The 18,511-nt window shown below is 42.8% G+C and overlaps 1 protein-coding gene across 1 annotated transcript in view; it reads right to left on the bottom strand.

Moving 5' to 3' along the window:
• The window catches only part of LOC138197023 (eukaryotic translation initiation factor 4 gamma 1), a 32,401-nt gene extending 20,248 nt beyond the window's left edge, over nt 1-12,153 (bottom strand). Inside the window, 8 exon segments of the mRNA XM_069147478.1 lie at nt 1,550-1,689; nt 8,198-8,300; nt 8,810-9,004; nt 9,539-9,559; nt 10,364-10,396; nt 11,302-11,388; nt 12,063-12,107; nt 12,109-12,153. Coding sequence (XP_069003579.1) covers nt 1,550-1,689; nt 8,198-8,300; nt 8,810-9,004; nt 9,539-9,559; nt 10,364-10,396; nt 11,302-11,388; nt 12,063-12,107; nt 12,109-12,138 — 654 coding nt within the window. The 5' untranslated portion in view covers nt 12,139-12,153.
• Between the last annotated feature and the right edge of the window lie 6,358 nt (nt 12,154-18,511).

Genomic DNA, 18,511 nt, shown 5'->3' with positions numbered 1-18,511 from the left:
TAATAATAATTCAACACATACTGTATGCACAAAAACAAGTGCAAAATGGAACTGGAAGTCTGTATAAAACTCATGTAATTGAGCACATTATGTGATGATTAGACTGACGGAGGAAAGTGCAGCGATCTGTGGCTGATTCTCATGATAACACTACATTTCCCATCAACCCTGTCATTGACTGTAATGAGGAGTTATTTTTGTTGATAAAGCAACGTCTGTTCGGAAAGCCTTACTTAGTTCTTTAATACCTTCAGCACAGCTTCGACTGAGCACTTTTACTGCCAAGAAATGGCGGGAATTTTGCGAAACTGAAAGCCCCTCCAAACATTGTAGAGGTTGGTCGAATTTGCTTTAATTACAGCGATCACGAGATTTGAATTCCCTGGAGGGACTGACTGATTTTGTAACTGGATTAAAAAGCTGCAGTATTACTTTACAGTGGGATCAATTTTAATAGAGTTTTTAAACCAACTCGACTGTCTTTGGCTCATGTTTAAGACTGATCCTTGAATGCCCTCTCATAATGCATTTTACCCCGTTTATAAGGATTTAAAAGGTTAAAAAGAGTGTTTCAATGACACCACTGTTCTCACAATGGACAGGAAAAAAAAAAAAAAACATCTTCTACCCTGTTTAATTCTTCCATTTACATGACCCTCAATGCAACTTAAGCACTGAAAGTTTGGTCAGAGATGGATGTGCTAGCAGCTCCTAATGTATCTTCAAACCTTAGTCCTTAACAGAGAAGTAAGCTCACGTCTTTCTAACTCAACATTCCCAGAACTTCTAACAGTCCTCAGAAACACTTAAAGCTTCGCACTACTTTTTTTCCACATATATGCAGTTGAACTCCTGAAGACCTGTGAAGACACTTGTCCATGTGAAACACAGGTGGAGTTCCCCTTGGATAACTAAACACATTGTTTCCTGCAGGAATTTAGCAAGCAAAGAGAAAGTCTTAATCTAGGGGGGGGATATAGTTTTTAATCAGTGCAGAACATATTAGTAATCTTCTTAAGCACTGAATCAATCAGCAAGAGAAGTTTACATCTCCAAGCCTTTAAAATGCCAATAAATTTACTTTCAGCGTTTCTCACCCAATTTTTTGGTACATTTGTAAGTACACCCTGCGGATACATTTTACACTGCATGTTGTCATGTGTGTCACTTTCCATGCAGTTATGCACTCAAAATATGACATGTAGTTACACAACCACCGAGTTTCTGGAGTTTTTCACAAGTAAAAAATGTATTCAGATGGAATTAATATAACACAACACACTGATAAAACATATTTTCCAAACAGGGCTGATGACAAAATGTTTCCATTTTAGGTGAACTGTTCCTTTAAAACTGCGGTACCGTCCTATGAACTATTTCAAACAAGTTGAACGATGTGAAAGGCCTATTCTCGGTTTACGAGCACATTATTCTGCTCACGAATTGTTACTTATTAGTCGAATTACTTGTAATTATGAGGACAACAGATCCAGCTACAGTGAGCAGTTGAATGTGAAACGTGTTTTGTGTGGAGGAATGCTGACTGTACCTGTTTGCGTTCCCGTTTAGTGGGGATGTGTTGGGGAGGCTGAGGTGGTGGCTGCTGTTGTTGAGGGGCAGGGTTCATAATGACGGGTGCCGCCTGCACCGAGGGGGTGAACTGAGGCTGTGCGGGGTAGTAGGCCCCTGCTGTGGATCAGACAGAAAGAAGAATGTAAACCAACACATACTGATTTAATCCTGCGGTACAGAACACATCAGCCTCACGTACACGCACGTTCGCTAAAGACGGTGCCGAGCCCGCGCTTACACAATGACATTAGTGTCCATGTCACTAATGTCCTGACTAAAGTCCTGTGAGGCTACCTCGAGGCAGTTCGGAAAGCTGCATGTAAAATGTGACGGTTGAAGTTGTCCATGATTTGCAGTTCAGCAGCTGCAGTTTTATGGTCACTGCGAAGTCATAATGTCGTCACATTGAGGTAATTACACTTTTATAAGGACTCAAGTCTTTTCACTGGCAAATGAGGATGTGCTTCACTTTAGGAACACATCAGCTGATAAAACACAATTCAACCGAAACAGAAATGATTACGTTTGGGTGTTCGAGTCCGGTCGATATTTCTGTGAACATCAGAAAAGAGAGAACTTAGAAATGTTGAATCTCTTTCACAGCTGTTATTTACGATCCTTATCAAACTTTTTTGTCCACTGCATGAAGTTATTGTTAATGTGAATAAGAATACTGAATTAATGCAATGTTGAAGACATAAACGAAAAACAGTTTCGGCCAGTACTGCACATCAAAATGATCAATATTGTATGTTGTTTTTTTTACTTCCCAACTTCAGTCATCTGCCCCACCAATCCAGTATCAGCTTCCAGTTTAAACCATGATAAGGTCATTTAGACCAACTCTGCAATAATATTACTGAACAATATTCTAACACTTAGGATTAAAAACTTTAGCACAAACCATGACGGTATGTTATTTAATTGTGTTTGCGACTCACAGATCGTTAGACTGTTTCAGCACTTGACACTATCCGCTATTTATCTACTAAATCAAATATGAATTTTGCTCCACTGAGTAAATCTGACCAAATGTGAAGGGTTTCCACCAAAAAACTAAAACACAATTCATCTGCACACTAATGTCCCAATTAACAAACGAACCCTATAAAACGTTAGAGAAAAGAGGGAAACACTGGTATTCGTTTCTTTCAGCCCAATGTGGCATAAACAAATGACCTCTTTTATACAACAAACAGAGCAGATATTATACATGACAAAGACAATCATCAATTATTCACATTTCAGGACTTAGAAACGGTGAAAGTTTGACTTTTTTCCTTTTAAACCAAGAACACCAACAAAACAAATTGTCGTAATCAAACTGTCTGCCAGCAGATTCCTGATAGTTGACTGATTTATTAATTTCCTTCTCATTTCAAGTCTATTCTTGTCTCACCAATGACTACATGCAGAATAAGAGCTTAATAATCAAGTACCAGGTAACTGTCATTGATCATTTTCAATGTATACCACAAAATACCACGGCTGCTGCATTTCCATCAGTTTATTTTTTACTGCTACTAAGAAATATTGATACTTTCAACTATTAAGATATTCCAGTCCATAATAGAAACTATATTTATATAAAAAAAAATATCATTACTTCAGTCTGCATCTCACCATTTCTGATCGTCTTTCGCTGATTTTAATCTGAGTTACCCACATCGGAAACGGCACCTGGAGGGAGCTTGCAGGTAGGCCGTCAGACGATGACACAGCAGTCCGTCTCGCTACACGAGTGGGTCCGATCTCTTAAGGCCATAGATTTCATAATGTTTTTCAAAAAAGTTGCTGCCAATGTGACACAAAAAGATCAAACTAACTCTTTTAGCCCAACCGCTCAATGTCAACAAGACACCCGACCATTGAGTGATTTTACCTGGCCTTGGGACTGGCCTCCTCTACAGTTGCAGCTCACTTTCACAGAACTGGGGTAAAAAAAAAAAAAAAAAAGAGATGAGATGAGAGGGAAAAAAAAAAAAAAAAGACTGAAGAGGCCTCTCTTTGAGCAAAGGGGCAGCTTGCTCCTGCTCTGCCTCTCTCCCCTCCTGCATGCATTTCAATCTAAGTCACATTACTGAGTCAACATTGTTGACCAGGAGCAGCCCGGCCTAAATATAGTCAAAAAATCCACGCCGGCTGGGGGAAGAGTGAGCGCCAGAGCAAAAGGGAGGGAAGACAGAGTCAGAAGGACAGAGCCGGGGAGACATTCTTGAAACCAGAAAGCCAGGAGGAGGAAGGAGACGTTTTGTAGACAGATCCCTGACACTGTAAATAGGAAAATAGGAGACTTGAGATATGACTCACGAAGCAAAGTGAGGGGGGGGGGGCTGCAAAGAGACACACCTCTAGACGACACCTACCCTCCGAGTCCTGCTGCTCTTGAGACCCACGGTTCCCCATGTTGAATGACCGCTGAGTGCAAAACCTGAAAAATGGAGAGGGGGTTTCTCTTCAAACCCCCTCTCTGACTGGTTCCTGTCTTCTCTACAGGTGCCCTCTCAGAATGACTTCTTTTAATGCTCGGCCCTCCCTCTTCTCTCCGTTTCGCTCCTCCCTTTGACCTTCCTGATTCCTCCCTCCTTTTCCCCTCCTCTAGAGAGCAATAGCAGGCAAACTAAACCTTTCGGTTGTGCAGGTTATCTGATCTGTGTAGGTGAAGACATCAGAGCCCAATACAAAGGGGGGAGGGGTGGGCCCTGTGTGTATGTATGCGGTGGGAGTTCTCCTAGTGGGCAGGAGTGTTAAAAACTAGTCACTACACTGTGTATGAGTGTTTTTACCTGAGCTAGAAAAGGACTCAGAGACACTGCACCACTTACAGCACAGGAGAGGAGGAAGGGAGGGGTGTGTGTGTGTGTGTGGGGGTGGGGGGGTTAATGGTATTCTGAGGTTGTTACTATGCAGTTACCAGAACTTCTGGACACAGTGAGTCCTGAAGAGAATATTTGCCTTGCGCCGTCAACACGCCCTCCCAAAGCAAACAGTGGTCCGGCTCCAGGCAGAGTGGGAGAGCCGCCTTATTGTCACTCGACCAGTTGTTTAAGGTCATGTGCCATCTGACATGGTGACATGCTATGTGACTCTCAGACATACGGGTGAAGTAGCATAAACTGCAACACGGCTCACTGCATGAAGTGGACAACAAACGGCGACAAAAATGTCCCACCGATAAACAAACGAAGTGACACATCCTCTTTACAGAGCCAGCGATGTCCCCCTTTAGGGGTCAACTTATAATTGTACAACAGTGTTCCGATAATAAATTAAATGTATTGCAAGAACAGATTTGAAACCAAGTGGTTCTGTTTCATCCAGAGTTTAGAGTTGTTAAGGACTGTTTAAGCAAATAAGAATAATGCTTCTCAAACTCAGGTCAGCACGGACCTCTGAAGAGTGTGATGGGACAATAGACAACAAAAGAATATTAAGTCCAGTAGAAGAGGTGTGATCAAAAAGTTCAGAAACGGTTCCCTTTGGCTTACGATCGCAGCGCAGCGACGTGCCCGGAGCAGGAGGAAGCTACAACTTATATTAGAACTCTGATCAACTTCAGCACTTGAGTGATCATGTTTTTGTGACCTCTGCCATGTGCACATTCGCAATTTCATACAGTAAACTGGAGAAGAAAGCGTACATCAAATTTTGTGTCAAGCTCAGTGTATCGGCAACAGAGACCCTTGAAATGCTTCAGAAACTGCAAAACTGTAGTGGAACCAGAGAGGAGTGGAACTCAAGCAGTGGAACCAGAGAGGAGTGGAACCAGAGAGGAGTGGAACCCAAGCAGTGGAACCAGAGAGGAGTGGAACCCAAGCAGTGGAACCACAGCTGTGACATCGCTGTTATGAAGCCTCGAGTTCTGAACTTGTCCGGAGTCTTCTCGCTGGTCCCGAGCGGTTTGGAGCCGGTCGTGTCCATATTTGGCCGAACTGGAGGGATGTGACTGATCTGATTGGGAGACTGGCAATAATACGTCCCACCCACCGATAGCCGTACCCGACTGCACCACAAGCCTGTCAATCTGTCAAATCAGACACGCCCCCAAAAACATTGGTTTTTTTAGACTTATTATCTAATTAATGACGGATTATTTTCAGATAGACCCCCAGAAAACGAATAAAAAGGAGCGACTTTAACAAAACATAGATAACTCGTGGAGAATTTCACGAGACCAGTTGAATGAGCGTCTACGGAGCCAGAGGCTTCATGGAGTCGAGCTCTAGCGGCACTCGGTGGTATTACAGCTCAAGGCACTTCCGCATCGGCCTCATTTTTCAGAGCCGGAAGCCGGAAACTACGAACACTTTTATAAACAGTCTACGAGTGATATTTAGAAAACGGGGGTGGCGTGGCCCTCAACTTAAAAGAGACTTGACCGTTTGACATTTCTGATGAAAGTGCCTGCTGGAGGAAAAATGCTCATATGATTGTAATTGGAAAAGTTGTGTGACAGATGCACTTCGTCATGAAATGGGTGAAATCAAGTCAAACTCAGTCCAGACAGCAAAATTCACTGTCTTATGTCAACTTGGGCTAAAAAGATCCAGTTACACTTCCTCAAACTGCTTCTAAAACACACAGCAAATTTAAGATAACTGGCACCTTTTACAGACACACGCCTTCATATAATCCACCTGAGGACTGCAAACGATCTAAAAAACATTAGACAGAAGTTTAAATATGCCGGCATTTTAATTTGCAAAACCTGAATTTATAATTACTAAAGATTCACCCAATTCTTTTGTGTGTAGTAAGTAACATTTTTGGAAAACATGCTTGCAGAGGTATATTGTACAGTGGGGTGTACAGAGCAGGACATTGTCTGATAGAAAGCATTGTGTTTTCACAGGTCTGCATTCAGGCCTCTGCATTCAACTGCTGATGAGCTACAGTTTGACAAAGACATCACATAGTTCAGATGCCTGCCGGTGGGGGGGTCAGCAAGTTTGTTTCAGGACATGAGCAGTTCTTGTGCTGCACTGACACACAGTCGCCTCTAGAGGGCGTCACAACACATGTGATCAGGCAGATGCAGTCGGTCTGGACTGTGCTTGGCAGGAGGTGGGAGGTAATGACAGCAGAGTTTGTTTGGAATTAATAAACAAGAAGAGAAAAAAATAAGTTCCTGTGTTCGAACTTTGATGAGGACACTCTTTGAAATTAGGACAGAAACGCTCTTTCGTACTGTTGCATATAGAATAACAATCTGTAGTGCTCAGTGCAGATGTAAAGCTGTGATGCTCCACTTTCACCAAACCTGCTTGGACCACGTCAGCAGCTTCTGACATTTTCCAGAATGCAGCCACACCCACTGCTGACAACACAACATGCCTTGTAGCTGCGTTTCATTATGATCATTATGGTCTATGTAGGCCGAGAGAAAGTCCTCTATGCTGATTCCTCGCTGGGTGATTACTGAATGTCACTGCACAACTGACAGTCTGGCCATTGCAATTTGGATCTGGTTTTGGTTTGTAAAAACACACAACACACACACACACCCACACACACACACTCTCTCTCTCTTCTGTAAAGCAGAACATCTCTATGTGTATATAATTGGACACAGATTCTTAGCAGCCAGTGTAGGACATTTTAAAAATACTCGGGGTGGGAATCTTTATCACCCACGGTTTAAAAAAGAGCATTTATAACATTTTGAGGGCCCTTTGAAAAAAAACATTCGCCAAATTAGTGCATAAAGTTGCTGTTTTCTTTTTTTAACCCTGAATAAAATGTATGCAGTAATCACTGACTTGTAGTTAGTTTCTACCAGACTATTGCTCACAGCCTCAGTTTTCTTCACTGTGAATGTAGACTGGAAACTCGGTTCACATTATGGTTTGCTCAGCCACGGTCGGTGGTTGTCAGCGGTTAAGTGGGATGGACTTTTTGTATTGTCTGTTCCAAAAGCTTGACCCAAAGAATACACCTGTTAGGACATAGATCCATATATTCATGTAGTGAATTTGGGTCTAATTACACCCGACTAACTAACCTGTGCCAGAACAAAAGGACTGCTGAGACGACATAAAAATGGAGTTGAGAGGTTGCGTGATCATCATGAGGGTGGTGTGTTGTTCCTGTCCTGTTTCCGTTAGAGCCTCTTTCCTGCCAGCTTGCCATGCTGTGTCTTATATTATATTAACAAGTGTTATGCTTTGTTTTTGTCGGTTATCAGTTCTTCTAAAATGGGTGACAACCCAAAAGTTCACAGAATTTCCCTGATTCAGCACTTGTGCAGTAGCCGTTGCTGCAAGTGTTGTCATGACAGTAACGGCCAAAACTAACGTTGCATCAGGAGTTGGATCTGATTTGAGCATGCGCAAACAGGGTTAGGATGAGATAAGTCCGCCTTTTTTATTTCCCTAAGTTTTGAACTCAAGTTGCACTAAAACATGTTTATTTCATATTTTAACAGTGCATGAAGACATTGTGCATCACCGCACTGTTTGTAAAATATATTTGGCCGGCTCAAAAATGCCACGAAAGAAAGATGTAGGTCTCGATGGCGTGTACAAGACAATCACTGGTTTAGATGCTACTGCTCGGCTTCATGATGTGCTGCTGTGTCTCTCCGTGTGCGAGTGGCGCAGACGAGGCCCTAGGTAGAGCCTCTTACCGTAAGTACCATATTCAGCCGGGCTGGTTCCTGGGTAGAAGCCGGGGGTGCCTGCTGGGACTGGGTATTGCTGGGGTGTGGTCACATACGTTGGTGACCGGTACTAAGGAAACAAAGAAGAGGGAGCACAGAGGGCACGCAGAGGGAAAACACAATCATTAGGTGCAGTCAACAAGGCTATATAAATACTGAGTTTACACACAGACCTGCACAAAAATAAAATAACAGAATTACACTTTTGTTTTTGCTCCCATTTTCCATGAGTTGAAGAAAAATAATTAAGACTTCTCATGCACACAAAATGTTTATTTCTATCAAATTCTGTTAGAAAATTTGTTAAATCCTTGTTAGTGAGCATTTTTGTCAGGAGTACTTTTCCTTTGCTTCACCACACTAAACCTTAGGGCAGTTTGAGTCACCAAGCCTGGATGCCATGTTTACAGAATCGATCTCAACAAAAATAAAAGCAATATTTTCCTTTCTTACAAACTGACAGCATGGCAACACATCAGTTTTTTGTATTGGTATTGGGCTATGTCAGTTCAACAACTTCTACTATCTCGTTTTAAGCAGCATCACTTGCTGAAAACAGCCCAGTCTGTGCCCCCCTACCTGTCCCGGTATGAAGTAGGCAGGTCCCTGTGGTGAGCTGGGGAAGGGCAACTGTTGCTGGGGGATCATCATCATTTGGGAGCCAGGGCCCGCCTGGTAGACGTGGGTAGGCGTCACAGGCCGCGGGGCACTGCTGGGTTGGACGCCCCGAGGCCCGCTGTTGGGTGGCAGGCTGGCCCTGTTGGTGTAGTAGGGCTGAAGAGGAGGCAGGACGGCAGGACGGCAGGCCACGGTGGAGGATGAAAGAGAAGTGTGGAGGAGAGGAAAGGTGGAGACAGACCAGAAGGTGAGGAAAAAGGGAATAAACATAAATGACAGACAAGTGACAGAAAATATTAAGTTACCGTTCTGAAACCTCTGACATAAACAAAATGCCCCTGCATGATTTCATGTCTTGGTCTGAGTGAAAGCTAGCTTGTCCACCCTGATAGCTCGGCTCATAGTTAGTCCATGAATATGTGGCTAGACTCCAACTGGAAACATATTGGCTCTGCCTGCCAGCAGAGATAAAGCAGCTAATGCTGGTTCATTCAGAGCCTCCTCATTGACATTCTGCTGCTGGCCTGGGAGCTAACCGTAGCCAGCAAAATGACACCAAGCCAACAAAGCACAATGCTGCCAGATATGAGACACATGCACATGCACTCCTCAAGAGAGTGAGAGGGAAAAAAAACAAAAAAAAAAACAGGTAAGGGGGGAAAAACTGGAAGAAAGAGAAAAGTGAGTTACCTGTAGCGACCTGAAGCTTCCCTTCAGCAGCACAAACACAGATCACATACAGACACATCAAATGGAAGCAAGGAGAGGGTGGGAGAAGGAGTGAGAAAAAGAAAAGCACCACAATCAGTTAGAGCGAACCGCCCAGAAACCATCTGTTCTGAGCCAAGCAGTGAATTAACACGCAGCATGCAGAGTGCCAGTAAACTGGGCCTCGTTGAATGACAATCAGACTTCAGACTAACAGGAACCACCGACAGAGACAGGTGGTAATGGGTTTGTTTTATCATACAAATCACTTTTTTGTCACCTTTTAAATGACATTTCAGGTGTACCTTTACATAGGTCAGTAATAACGTAATGTTTATGTTTAACTACAGATATAATTAACAGGATTTGAATACCTGAGTAGAGTTGGACCACAGCGAATTGAATATCAAATGAAAATGGTTCTGAAATAGTTTGACATAATGTTCAATACTTATTTCTGGAAACTAATATTCTCTGCCATCAGGCACATTTTATATTCTTGTCCCAATTTTGATCATCACATAAAATCAAGAATAAATACATAATTATATTATATTATATATATTATATTATACATAACAATATAAATACATAATAAGTATGTGAAGATTTCCTAAAAAAAAAAAAACTTGTTTCATTTGTAAAATGTTATTGATATTTGGTCAAAACACACTAGTGGTACTTAAATTAATCTCTGACTCGTGGAGGATTGTTCACACACATGTTTGTAGTTATTTAGTCAGAGCACTACATCACAGTACAGATAACTCCCCCTCCCCCCATTTTAGTCAATTGTGCTGTTAGTACCTGTTGGTGTATAGGCCGGGGCCCTTGGGTAAACTAGAGGAGGAGAGGCAGACAGGACAGAGGTTAAAGACAAAAGCTCAAGGTCCATGCTTCACTCTCCACTAACAGGTTCCTTCAGTTCTGCACCAAACACTGGTTCACTGAAAACCTGCTTCTGGACATCAAACAGGAGGTTTTTCTGAAAGCGACCCCCTTCGCGCCGACTTTTCTTGATTTTTTTTTTTTTAACTTAGTGGTCTTTCCTTAATAACTTGTTTACAATATGATAATGTTACTAAACGAATTATAAAAAAAAAAAGAATACACAACTTCATAAATGCAGCAATTTTTGTGGAAAAGATAAATACCTATAACTAAGACTGCATAGAAAACATTAAAAAATAGAATTTATTGATCACGCTCATAAATATAACTGGAGCAGCTTGGATCCAGTCCAGTTAATCAGGAGCATTAAGCAGTAAAAGAGTTTAAAAGGTGCCGATGCAGATACAGCAAAGCTGTGATACTTTGAGGCAGAGCGCAAACGCGCTGACAATGACAGTTAAATGGTGCAAAACTGGTGAGAAGTAGGCAAACACATGCAGAAATGCTACATAATTCAGGATCTTGTGCACTTTATTTTGCATTGGGGGGGATTTCAGAGAGCACCAGTGAGCAGCAGTTTTGCCAGACTTGCACACAGGAACATTAGCAGCAGGAAGAAAAGACCTTGACAATGTACTTCAGCTTTCTATCCTGACAATTTTGTCTGTACTCGTCAAAAATGTACATCGCATCACAAGAATTAACTCAATAACTAGTGAGGAAAAGGTTTCAATCTTGCACCAAAGTTTAGCAAAAGGTTTTATTAATTTGAGGAATACTGTCTCTTTTTCTGGGATGTAGCAGTCCAAACTGTGGGTGCACAGTGGGGTCGGGGGGCAAATGGGTAGGCCTACCTGACGGGGCTGTGACGTTGGGTTCATTTGTGGAGGCGGTGGGGTGGCAAACACAACAGAAGGGGGCTGCCCAGGGGGGAATGAGGGCTGCAAGAGACAGGAAGTGATAGCAACAGCAGAAGAGTGGAGTAAAAAGGTGAAGATGTGCTGTAGACAGGTGGCCAACACTTAACAAAACATTTGCATCATTCAGCTTGTTTTCATACTATCTTCTCATATTTGTAATACACACCTGACAAAGTGAAGCACTTTCTGGATCTGACTGAACTCTTTAAATGAGGACCACAGGTTTGAAAAAAAAAAAAAAAAAAAAAAAAACCCACTGTTGTGGAGTTGCTGCACGATATATTAGTTGCAGACAACGTGGTGACGAGACTGGAAATGGACTTCGTAGCAGGCGTTAAGGAGGCTGTAGTAATGCTAACGATCCCTGTTCATTTGCAAACAGAGAGAGGAAGTGAGAGTTCATCTCCAGTCGTCACTCAGGACGCATAGAGACTCATAAATGCCAGCTGGAAACAGACGGTGTGAAGCTGGCCACTTGTGATCCAATCTGCCCAGGAGGCATGTTGATGCATGGGGGAGACACCCTCTTCGTAGCAGTCGTCAAAGTGAACATAGTAATGCTAATGATTATTTGCTGTGTGATCTGCTCTTCATTTCCTTTACAAAAAGACAGTAACTACAGCCCTTTTTCACTGAGAAGCAAAAGTGGGTGCAGAGCGGCACCTTTACAGAACCACTACAGAGTGAAGCATTACCTGTGAAAGGCCGGGGGAGGGGGCAGGGTGGGGGGTGGAGGGGGGGTCCCGTTATAGGCTGTGGTGCTTTATTCATTTCATGGAGATCTGCATGGGGAGGCGGATGTGGACCTGTGTACAAATCTGATGAAAGAGAGGACAGATGGGTTAAATGGGTCTTTGCTTCCATAAATGAGGCCATCTCAAATGCTACTGTCACATTTAGTACTATGATGGTGAAATGGTGAATACGCAAGGTGACAGTAAGTTCAGAAAAAAGATTTACGACAAGACCAAACGGTTTCCGAACGTTGCAGCAGCGCGACCAGGCCTGTCTCGGCTCGAGTAAAGCCAGCTGACCGTGTCACCTGGGACTCAGCTGCTAATGGGCGGCGCTATAAAAGGACTTCTTTCAACAGTCGATCGGCTCGTAGCAAAAACAGCTGGTCGGGTCAGATACAAGCTGCCACCTAATCGAAATGGCAAAGTTTTTTTGGGGGGGGGAGAAAAAGAGTATCACCCTATCAATGTATCTGAGGAACAGCTGTGGCTGAAGTTATTCAAACAAGATCAACAAACAAACTGCCCTTTGTCAAACAAACAGGACAGAACTGCTCCAGAAAAACACGGAAGAAACTTGACAAAACAGGGCAGAACTGGGTCGTCTGTTCAAGAACCAATGGGCGGCTTCTCATTCTCTACCCATTATTATTATTATTTTTTTTTTTTTTTAATGTTTTCACGAGGACTAAAAATGCACCTGTTGCAAGTGACTCACTAAAACTATCCTCATTCATGATTTCAGACTAATTATATTCAGATCCAAAAAAAGCCTGAAGATCAGCAGTTCAATCTAAAGTCCAGAGTTATGCAGATGTTACATCAAAGCCTAGTTGCTTTGGTGTAAACTGGCCTTTTTCAAAATATTGCAGACTGGCAATTTGGAAATAGTTGCAAGTTTCAAGTAATCTCTTTGCAAATCTTTAGTCTGAATTTAATAATAGCGGGGAATGAGGGACATTTTGTTTTGAGAGAATGAGCAGAGGTTCACTTGAAAAAAAGAAACTCCACAGTGTCTGTGTGGAGAAAAGTTACCGTGTTACATTAAGTTTTAGCTGCAGGGTTAAACAACAACAAAATAAAAACGTGATATTTCCGGGTATCAGTCAAGGCTACTGTTTCGACTTACATTTATTAATCTCTTTTAGGTCCAAAGTGCTGTTACACTGAGGAAGGTTTTTTTTCCTAAAAGACACACAGGAAGAGAAACCTTGTTAACAATGAGCATGTATGAGCTTGCAGCAATGTTTCAAATAGTTCACAACGTTAGACAACATAATGTTAATGAGTTAACCAGGAACTATGTGGCGAACCAAACAGACAGAGAGCGTAAAGGCTGGTACAACACAACGAGAGTATCTTGCACCAAATATAAAAAGTCAGCAATTTCCAAGTCAATGTGATGTTGACCTCATAAAATAAACCTCACAGTGCATTAGTGGTTAAATACAGGATGTGTTGTTTCCACAAGAACCCAAAGATATTCAACTAAATGTAGCGTACAAGAAAAAAATTAAATTAAATTTCCAAATGCTCGTGGCCACCAGGTAATTATTTTCTGTCAATCAATTATTTTTCTCATTATTTCAAGCTCTATTTAACAGAACTCATTTTTTTTTTTAAAAAACAACACTTTTTTTTTTTAATCATTAACTACAATCATTTTAATATTAGCTGTTATGTAATATAATCAAAATGTCTAATATGATTGGGAATTTTTTTGGGAATAAACCATTGCAAGCCACAGCTAAAGTATCAACCGTTATGACCAAACCCACCGTTCACAAGTTAACTGAATGTTTTTGAATAGTCAGTCATTTACATGACATCCACCATTACCTCTTACGACTTTCTTACAGTCGTTTTGTGTATTTATCAGCAGAAATCTGAGCTGAAACTGAACTGATATAATTGTTAATTGTCCACAAAATAAGCCGCAGCATCACGAGTGAATGTTGGATAGTTGAAGAATAGAAAAGGTATTGATGAACTGTGTTGAGAGGTAGAAAGAAGACATTAAGAAAATGGGTTTTGATATGTTCCTATCAGCAAAAAAAAAAAAAAAAAAAAAAAAAAAAAAAAGAAGGGTTAATTCAATACTGGTCTGTCAAGAAACGCATTTATCTGGTGAGGCCAAAAGACTGAACTTCACGTCAGATGGTGACACAGAACTGAAAAGTCATCCTTGGAAACGGACAGGCACTTTCAGAAATACTTCCGTCTACCATCACGTATCACGGCTGACTTCAACTAATCAGACGGTTTTCAAATGAACAGCTGCTTTTGCTGTTGTCCCAACTAAACCAGGTTCGTAGCTGCCAGTGGCCTCTCGTAGGATCCTTATGGTCCCAACGAGGCTGGGCTGATGGACAAAGCCATTGGCCGTCATTACGATGGGAGCCAGGCATCCCTGCTGCCGATGTCGTCCTCCATCGCTAAGGTTCACTGTAGACATCGCCCAACACCAGTCCAAACCACCGTGGTTCAGCAACAAGCTCATAACCTGAACGCGGACCAGATGACGTGATCTCCTGAATCCAGCTGCGTCAGAAGTTAACTAAAGATCTTAGGTGGAGAAATCTATGCGCCAACATAACTTTCGGTTCTCTTGTAAGTTTGTAGCAGATTTACAAACTTGCACAGTTACAGTTTTATAATACCTTTGACAAAGAAACAGTCTGGTCAACACACTGGCCATTAAATTAGGCCACTATTGGCAATGCTGCCAGTCTAATGTAATAGGTAAGTAAATCTAACCACAGTTCATCCGTTTTCAAATTCAGAGAACGGTTACCTCCATTCACCCCTCTTAGAACAATCCTGTCATTTTGTGTTCACTGGCATACTTCCATTGACTATTTCTGCATTTGTGCCACCTCAGAAATGACCTCTGCATTCAGTCTGAACCGCTCGACATTTGAGAAATAATGACCACGTAATACAGTTAATGACTGAAAGTAGGTAGACAGTGTTTTTTTTAAATTTTTTAAATCAAATACTATTACCGCGCTGACTCAGGGGTCATTTCCTGAATCCAGCGTAATCGCCTTCTTTAGGTTACATGATCCTCACAACAGTGACACATTTGGTATTTATAGACAAAGCGTACACCATTTCTGCCACACACACACACACACACACACACACACACACACACACCACCCCTTTCTATGATACGCACACTCACTCAGAGAGAAACAGCAGGGTAAAAAGCCTGAGTCATGATGATTCAGGGTGGTTTTTTTTCCCTTTTTTTAAAAGAGGAAATCACACTGCAGAAATGGTTGTAATCACCACTATTACAATGACTATAGCGACACAAAAACAAAATAAGAAAAAACCAATAGAGATTTGAAAGGTGCGAGGGTGAAATCCCTGGCTTAGAAAGACACGGACCCATACTGGAGCCTTAGAGCTTAAAAGAATGGCAGCAATGTAAGAAGGGTAAGGAAGGATGGGCAAGGGGTGACAGGCAGTGGTTCAAAGTCTCATCCGCAGACAGGAAGATTGTCAGGGTATAAGTGGGGCTGGCTGGGAGACGAAATGCTGAGTAAACAGTCTCAGGGCTAAAAGAAGATCTCAAACTAACAACCTACATTGCCTCGCAGGCTTTACTCCAGTCACAGGGAAGCACTCGAACAAAAACCTTTGGGTGTTTTGGAGGGCTGCTTTACTCAAAAGCGGTGAGACGTGGCTGGTTTCTTAAAAAACTCCTGGACACAAGACACAAGACACACCTCAACACCACAACTCAGTCTGCAGAACATATGAAGAAAAAGAAATCTTGGAAACAGTCTGCAGAAACAGCAAAACCCCCAGAGGTTGTCTTTTTGTTGTTGTTGCAGGAATCTAGCATCCACCCCCCATCCCCTCCCCCACACCTCCTCCCCCCACTTCCCCACCCCCTAATCACACACAGTCCAGTCATTCTAGCTGGTCTGACGTGCAGCTCTGTGGAGAGCCCACCACCGGTGAAACATGCTCCTCCGACTGTTGCATAAGCCTCTGCATGCACTTTCATGACCCACAAAGGGAGAGGGGAAGAATAAAAGTTTGCTGCTAAAGAAGTTGGCTCCGGTGTCACCTGTAGAGGGTGTAGCCACCGTATGCGCATGACCTCCACTCGCTGTGCCCAGCGCACCTCTGCTGTAAAACAACCGTTCACTGGAAACATAACAACATAACAACATAACAACTGCGCTGAAAACTAAGCAAACTTTACTGCTTGGAGAAGTCAGTGGTAAAAAAATAAATAAATATATATATATAGGTCAGTATATTTATGAGTCCATGGGCTGCTGCAGATTTCAAGACACTTTACAGATGCTATAACGCCTGTAAGTACAACTTAAAAGGCACTTCCACACTGATTTCTCAGCTTTCACCCCTTAAGAAGGCATTTAGGAACTTCTCTTTTGTAGACAATTCACCAAGCTCACAGTCCTGATAGCAGTTTGTATCTGCCCGCAGCCGGTGTTGGTAACACCGAGCACACAATGTGCCCCTGTGGTGGCACCCTTCGCTCAGCACAGCTGGATCACTGTAACAGTGGCGAAATATAGCTTTAATTTAGACCACAAACCAGTAAGAGCAGCCACGTGCCTGTTATGCAAAACAGAGGAGGGTTTTTGGCTCCACCACTTACAATCATTTCAAACAACACATTTCTAACAAATGAGGCTGATATGCAAGTTCACTGACTCAGCAGAAAGGAGTTAAACAAGTAATTTATGCTCGCAGTCGCGTTTCCGCATCACAATGCGGGTTTTTAAAGGAGCATTGAAATTGTGTCCAGGTACCTTGTCTTTTGTGTTAGTTGCATTTTTCTCACTTTGTAAAGTGTTTTCTCTTACTTTTTGAAGAATTATGCACAACTAAACCAACACAAATAACACTGGTTCCACAATTAATTGGTTATAAATTGGATTCTTTGACTTTAAAACGGCTCCATTCATTAAGAACCACATACAACATCATGCCACTTCCTTTATAGGCTGATTAGTACTCCTAATGACAAGTAATTCCCATGTGTAAAATGACAGAGTGCTCCTTGCTTACGCAAGCATAAAATAACATTGAATAAAACAAACAATCTGATGCTGACATTGGCAAACACTTAAATTAGGTTTTCCATGATCTCATTTGTGCATTAACAGTCAGTGACAAGCAGTCAATAGTCTTTCCACCCCGAAAATGATGTACATACAGTAAAAGTTCAGCTCCAGTGACACAGCATCACACCAGCACAGCTTGTCCCCACCTCCCCCGCCTCCTCCACCTCCCCCACCTCCCCCACCACCTCCTCCACCTCCTCCTCTGCTTCCATTCTGCCAAAACCCACACATGCCCAGACTCCAGGCTTTCAAGTTCCCCAATAGGAAGCTCGGTAGTGTCCTTATGTCAGGCAAACTGTGACAGCCTGCTTCTAACACGTCATGCGTTTGCATTTCTGCTGGTAGATTCATTAATTTCCTCTGGTTAAAACATGTCCGAGATCACTCTATAACAAAGGTGGATAAACACAGGATGGACATCTGTGTGTATGAGCTATATGGTGTCAGCATCGATTGTGGACCCTTGTTCCCAGCTAAGGTCACATATGTTTGCAGTCCTCTGCAGCGAGCATGGTGATCCAAACACAAAAACAAGCCGACACAACGACCGTGTCACGGAACAACGTTTTACAACGAGCTACCTATGCAGTGCTTCGTCAGTCCAAAACCTGTGGGACACTTGTGCTTTTGACACAGGGGCGTGTCTGTCGGTCCGCTCGCGCGCACAACGAACGACAAAACACACTTATTTACACGCAGTTAAAATAAACACGAACCGATAAAAAAAAAACAACAACAACAACACACACCTGGCAACGACACTCGCAGATACGCGTGCAAAGACGTGCGGCGGTGTGTTGTCCCGTTAGCCATGCTGCTAACTCTCCTAGGCCCAACCTGGATTCACCACGTGGTTTCTGCTGCTGTTTGGCGCGATGCACATCCCAGCTGCCGGCTTCACGCCAGCCACACCTCACCGGCACCTCACCGGCTCCTCACCGGCACCGACAACCATCCAGTACACGTGAAGCACGACCCCGAACAAAACGACGCAGGAGGACACAAGCCGATAAACTAAAGGAGGCGGCTGCTGTGTTTTCAGCAGCTAAAATATGATGCGTGGAAGCTTTTTTGTTGTTGTTGTTTTTTATCTGTCGAGGTATAAAAGCCAGCTAGCGGTGCTGCCGGTGGTGAGTGACCGGTGACCGGTGACCGGTGGTGAGTGACCGTAAACTTGCCTGAATGAGTCAGACACCTCCGTTTCATTTCGCCCAGTTTTGACAGCAACACCACCTTTGCGACAGCCTACGTTTGCACTGATGCAGTACGAGGGTGGTGGTGGAGGTGGAGGGAGGG

The sequence above is a fragment of the Embiotoca jacksoni genome, unplaced genomic scaffold (assembly GCF_022577435.1).
Source record: "Embiotoca jacksoni isolate LCO1_2020_lvr unplaced genomic scaffold, fEmbJac1.0.p SCAF_14, whole genome shotgun sequence".
Lineage (NCBI taxonomy): Eukaryota > Metazoa > Chordata > Actinopteri > Embiotocidae > Embiotoca > Embiotoca jacksoni.
This window is presented reverse-complemented; position numbering and strand designations above follow the sequence as displayed.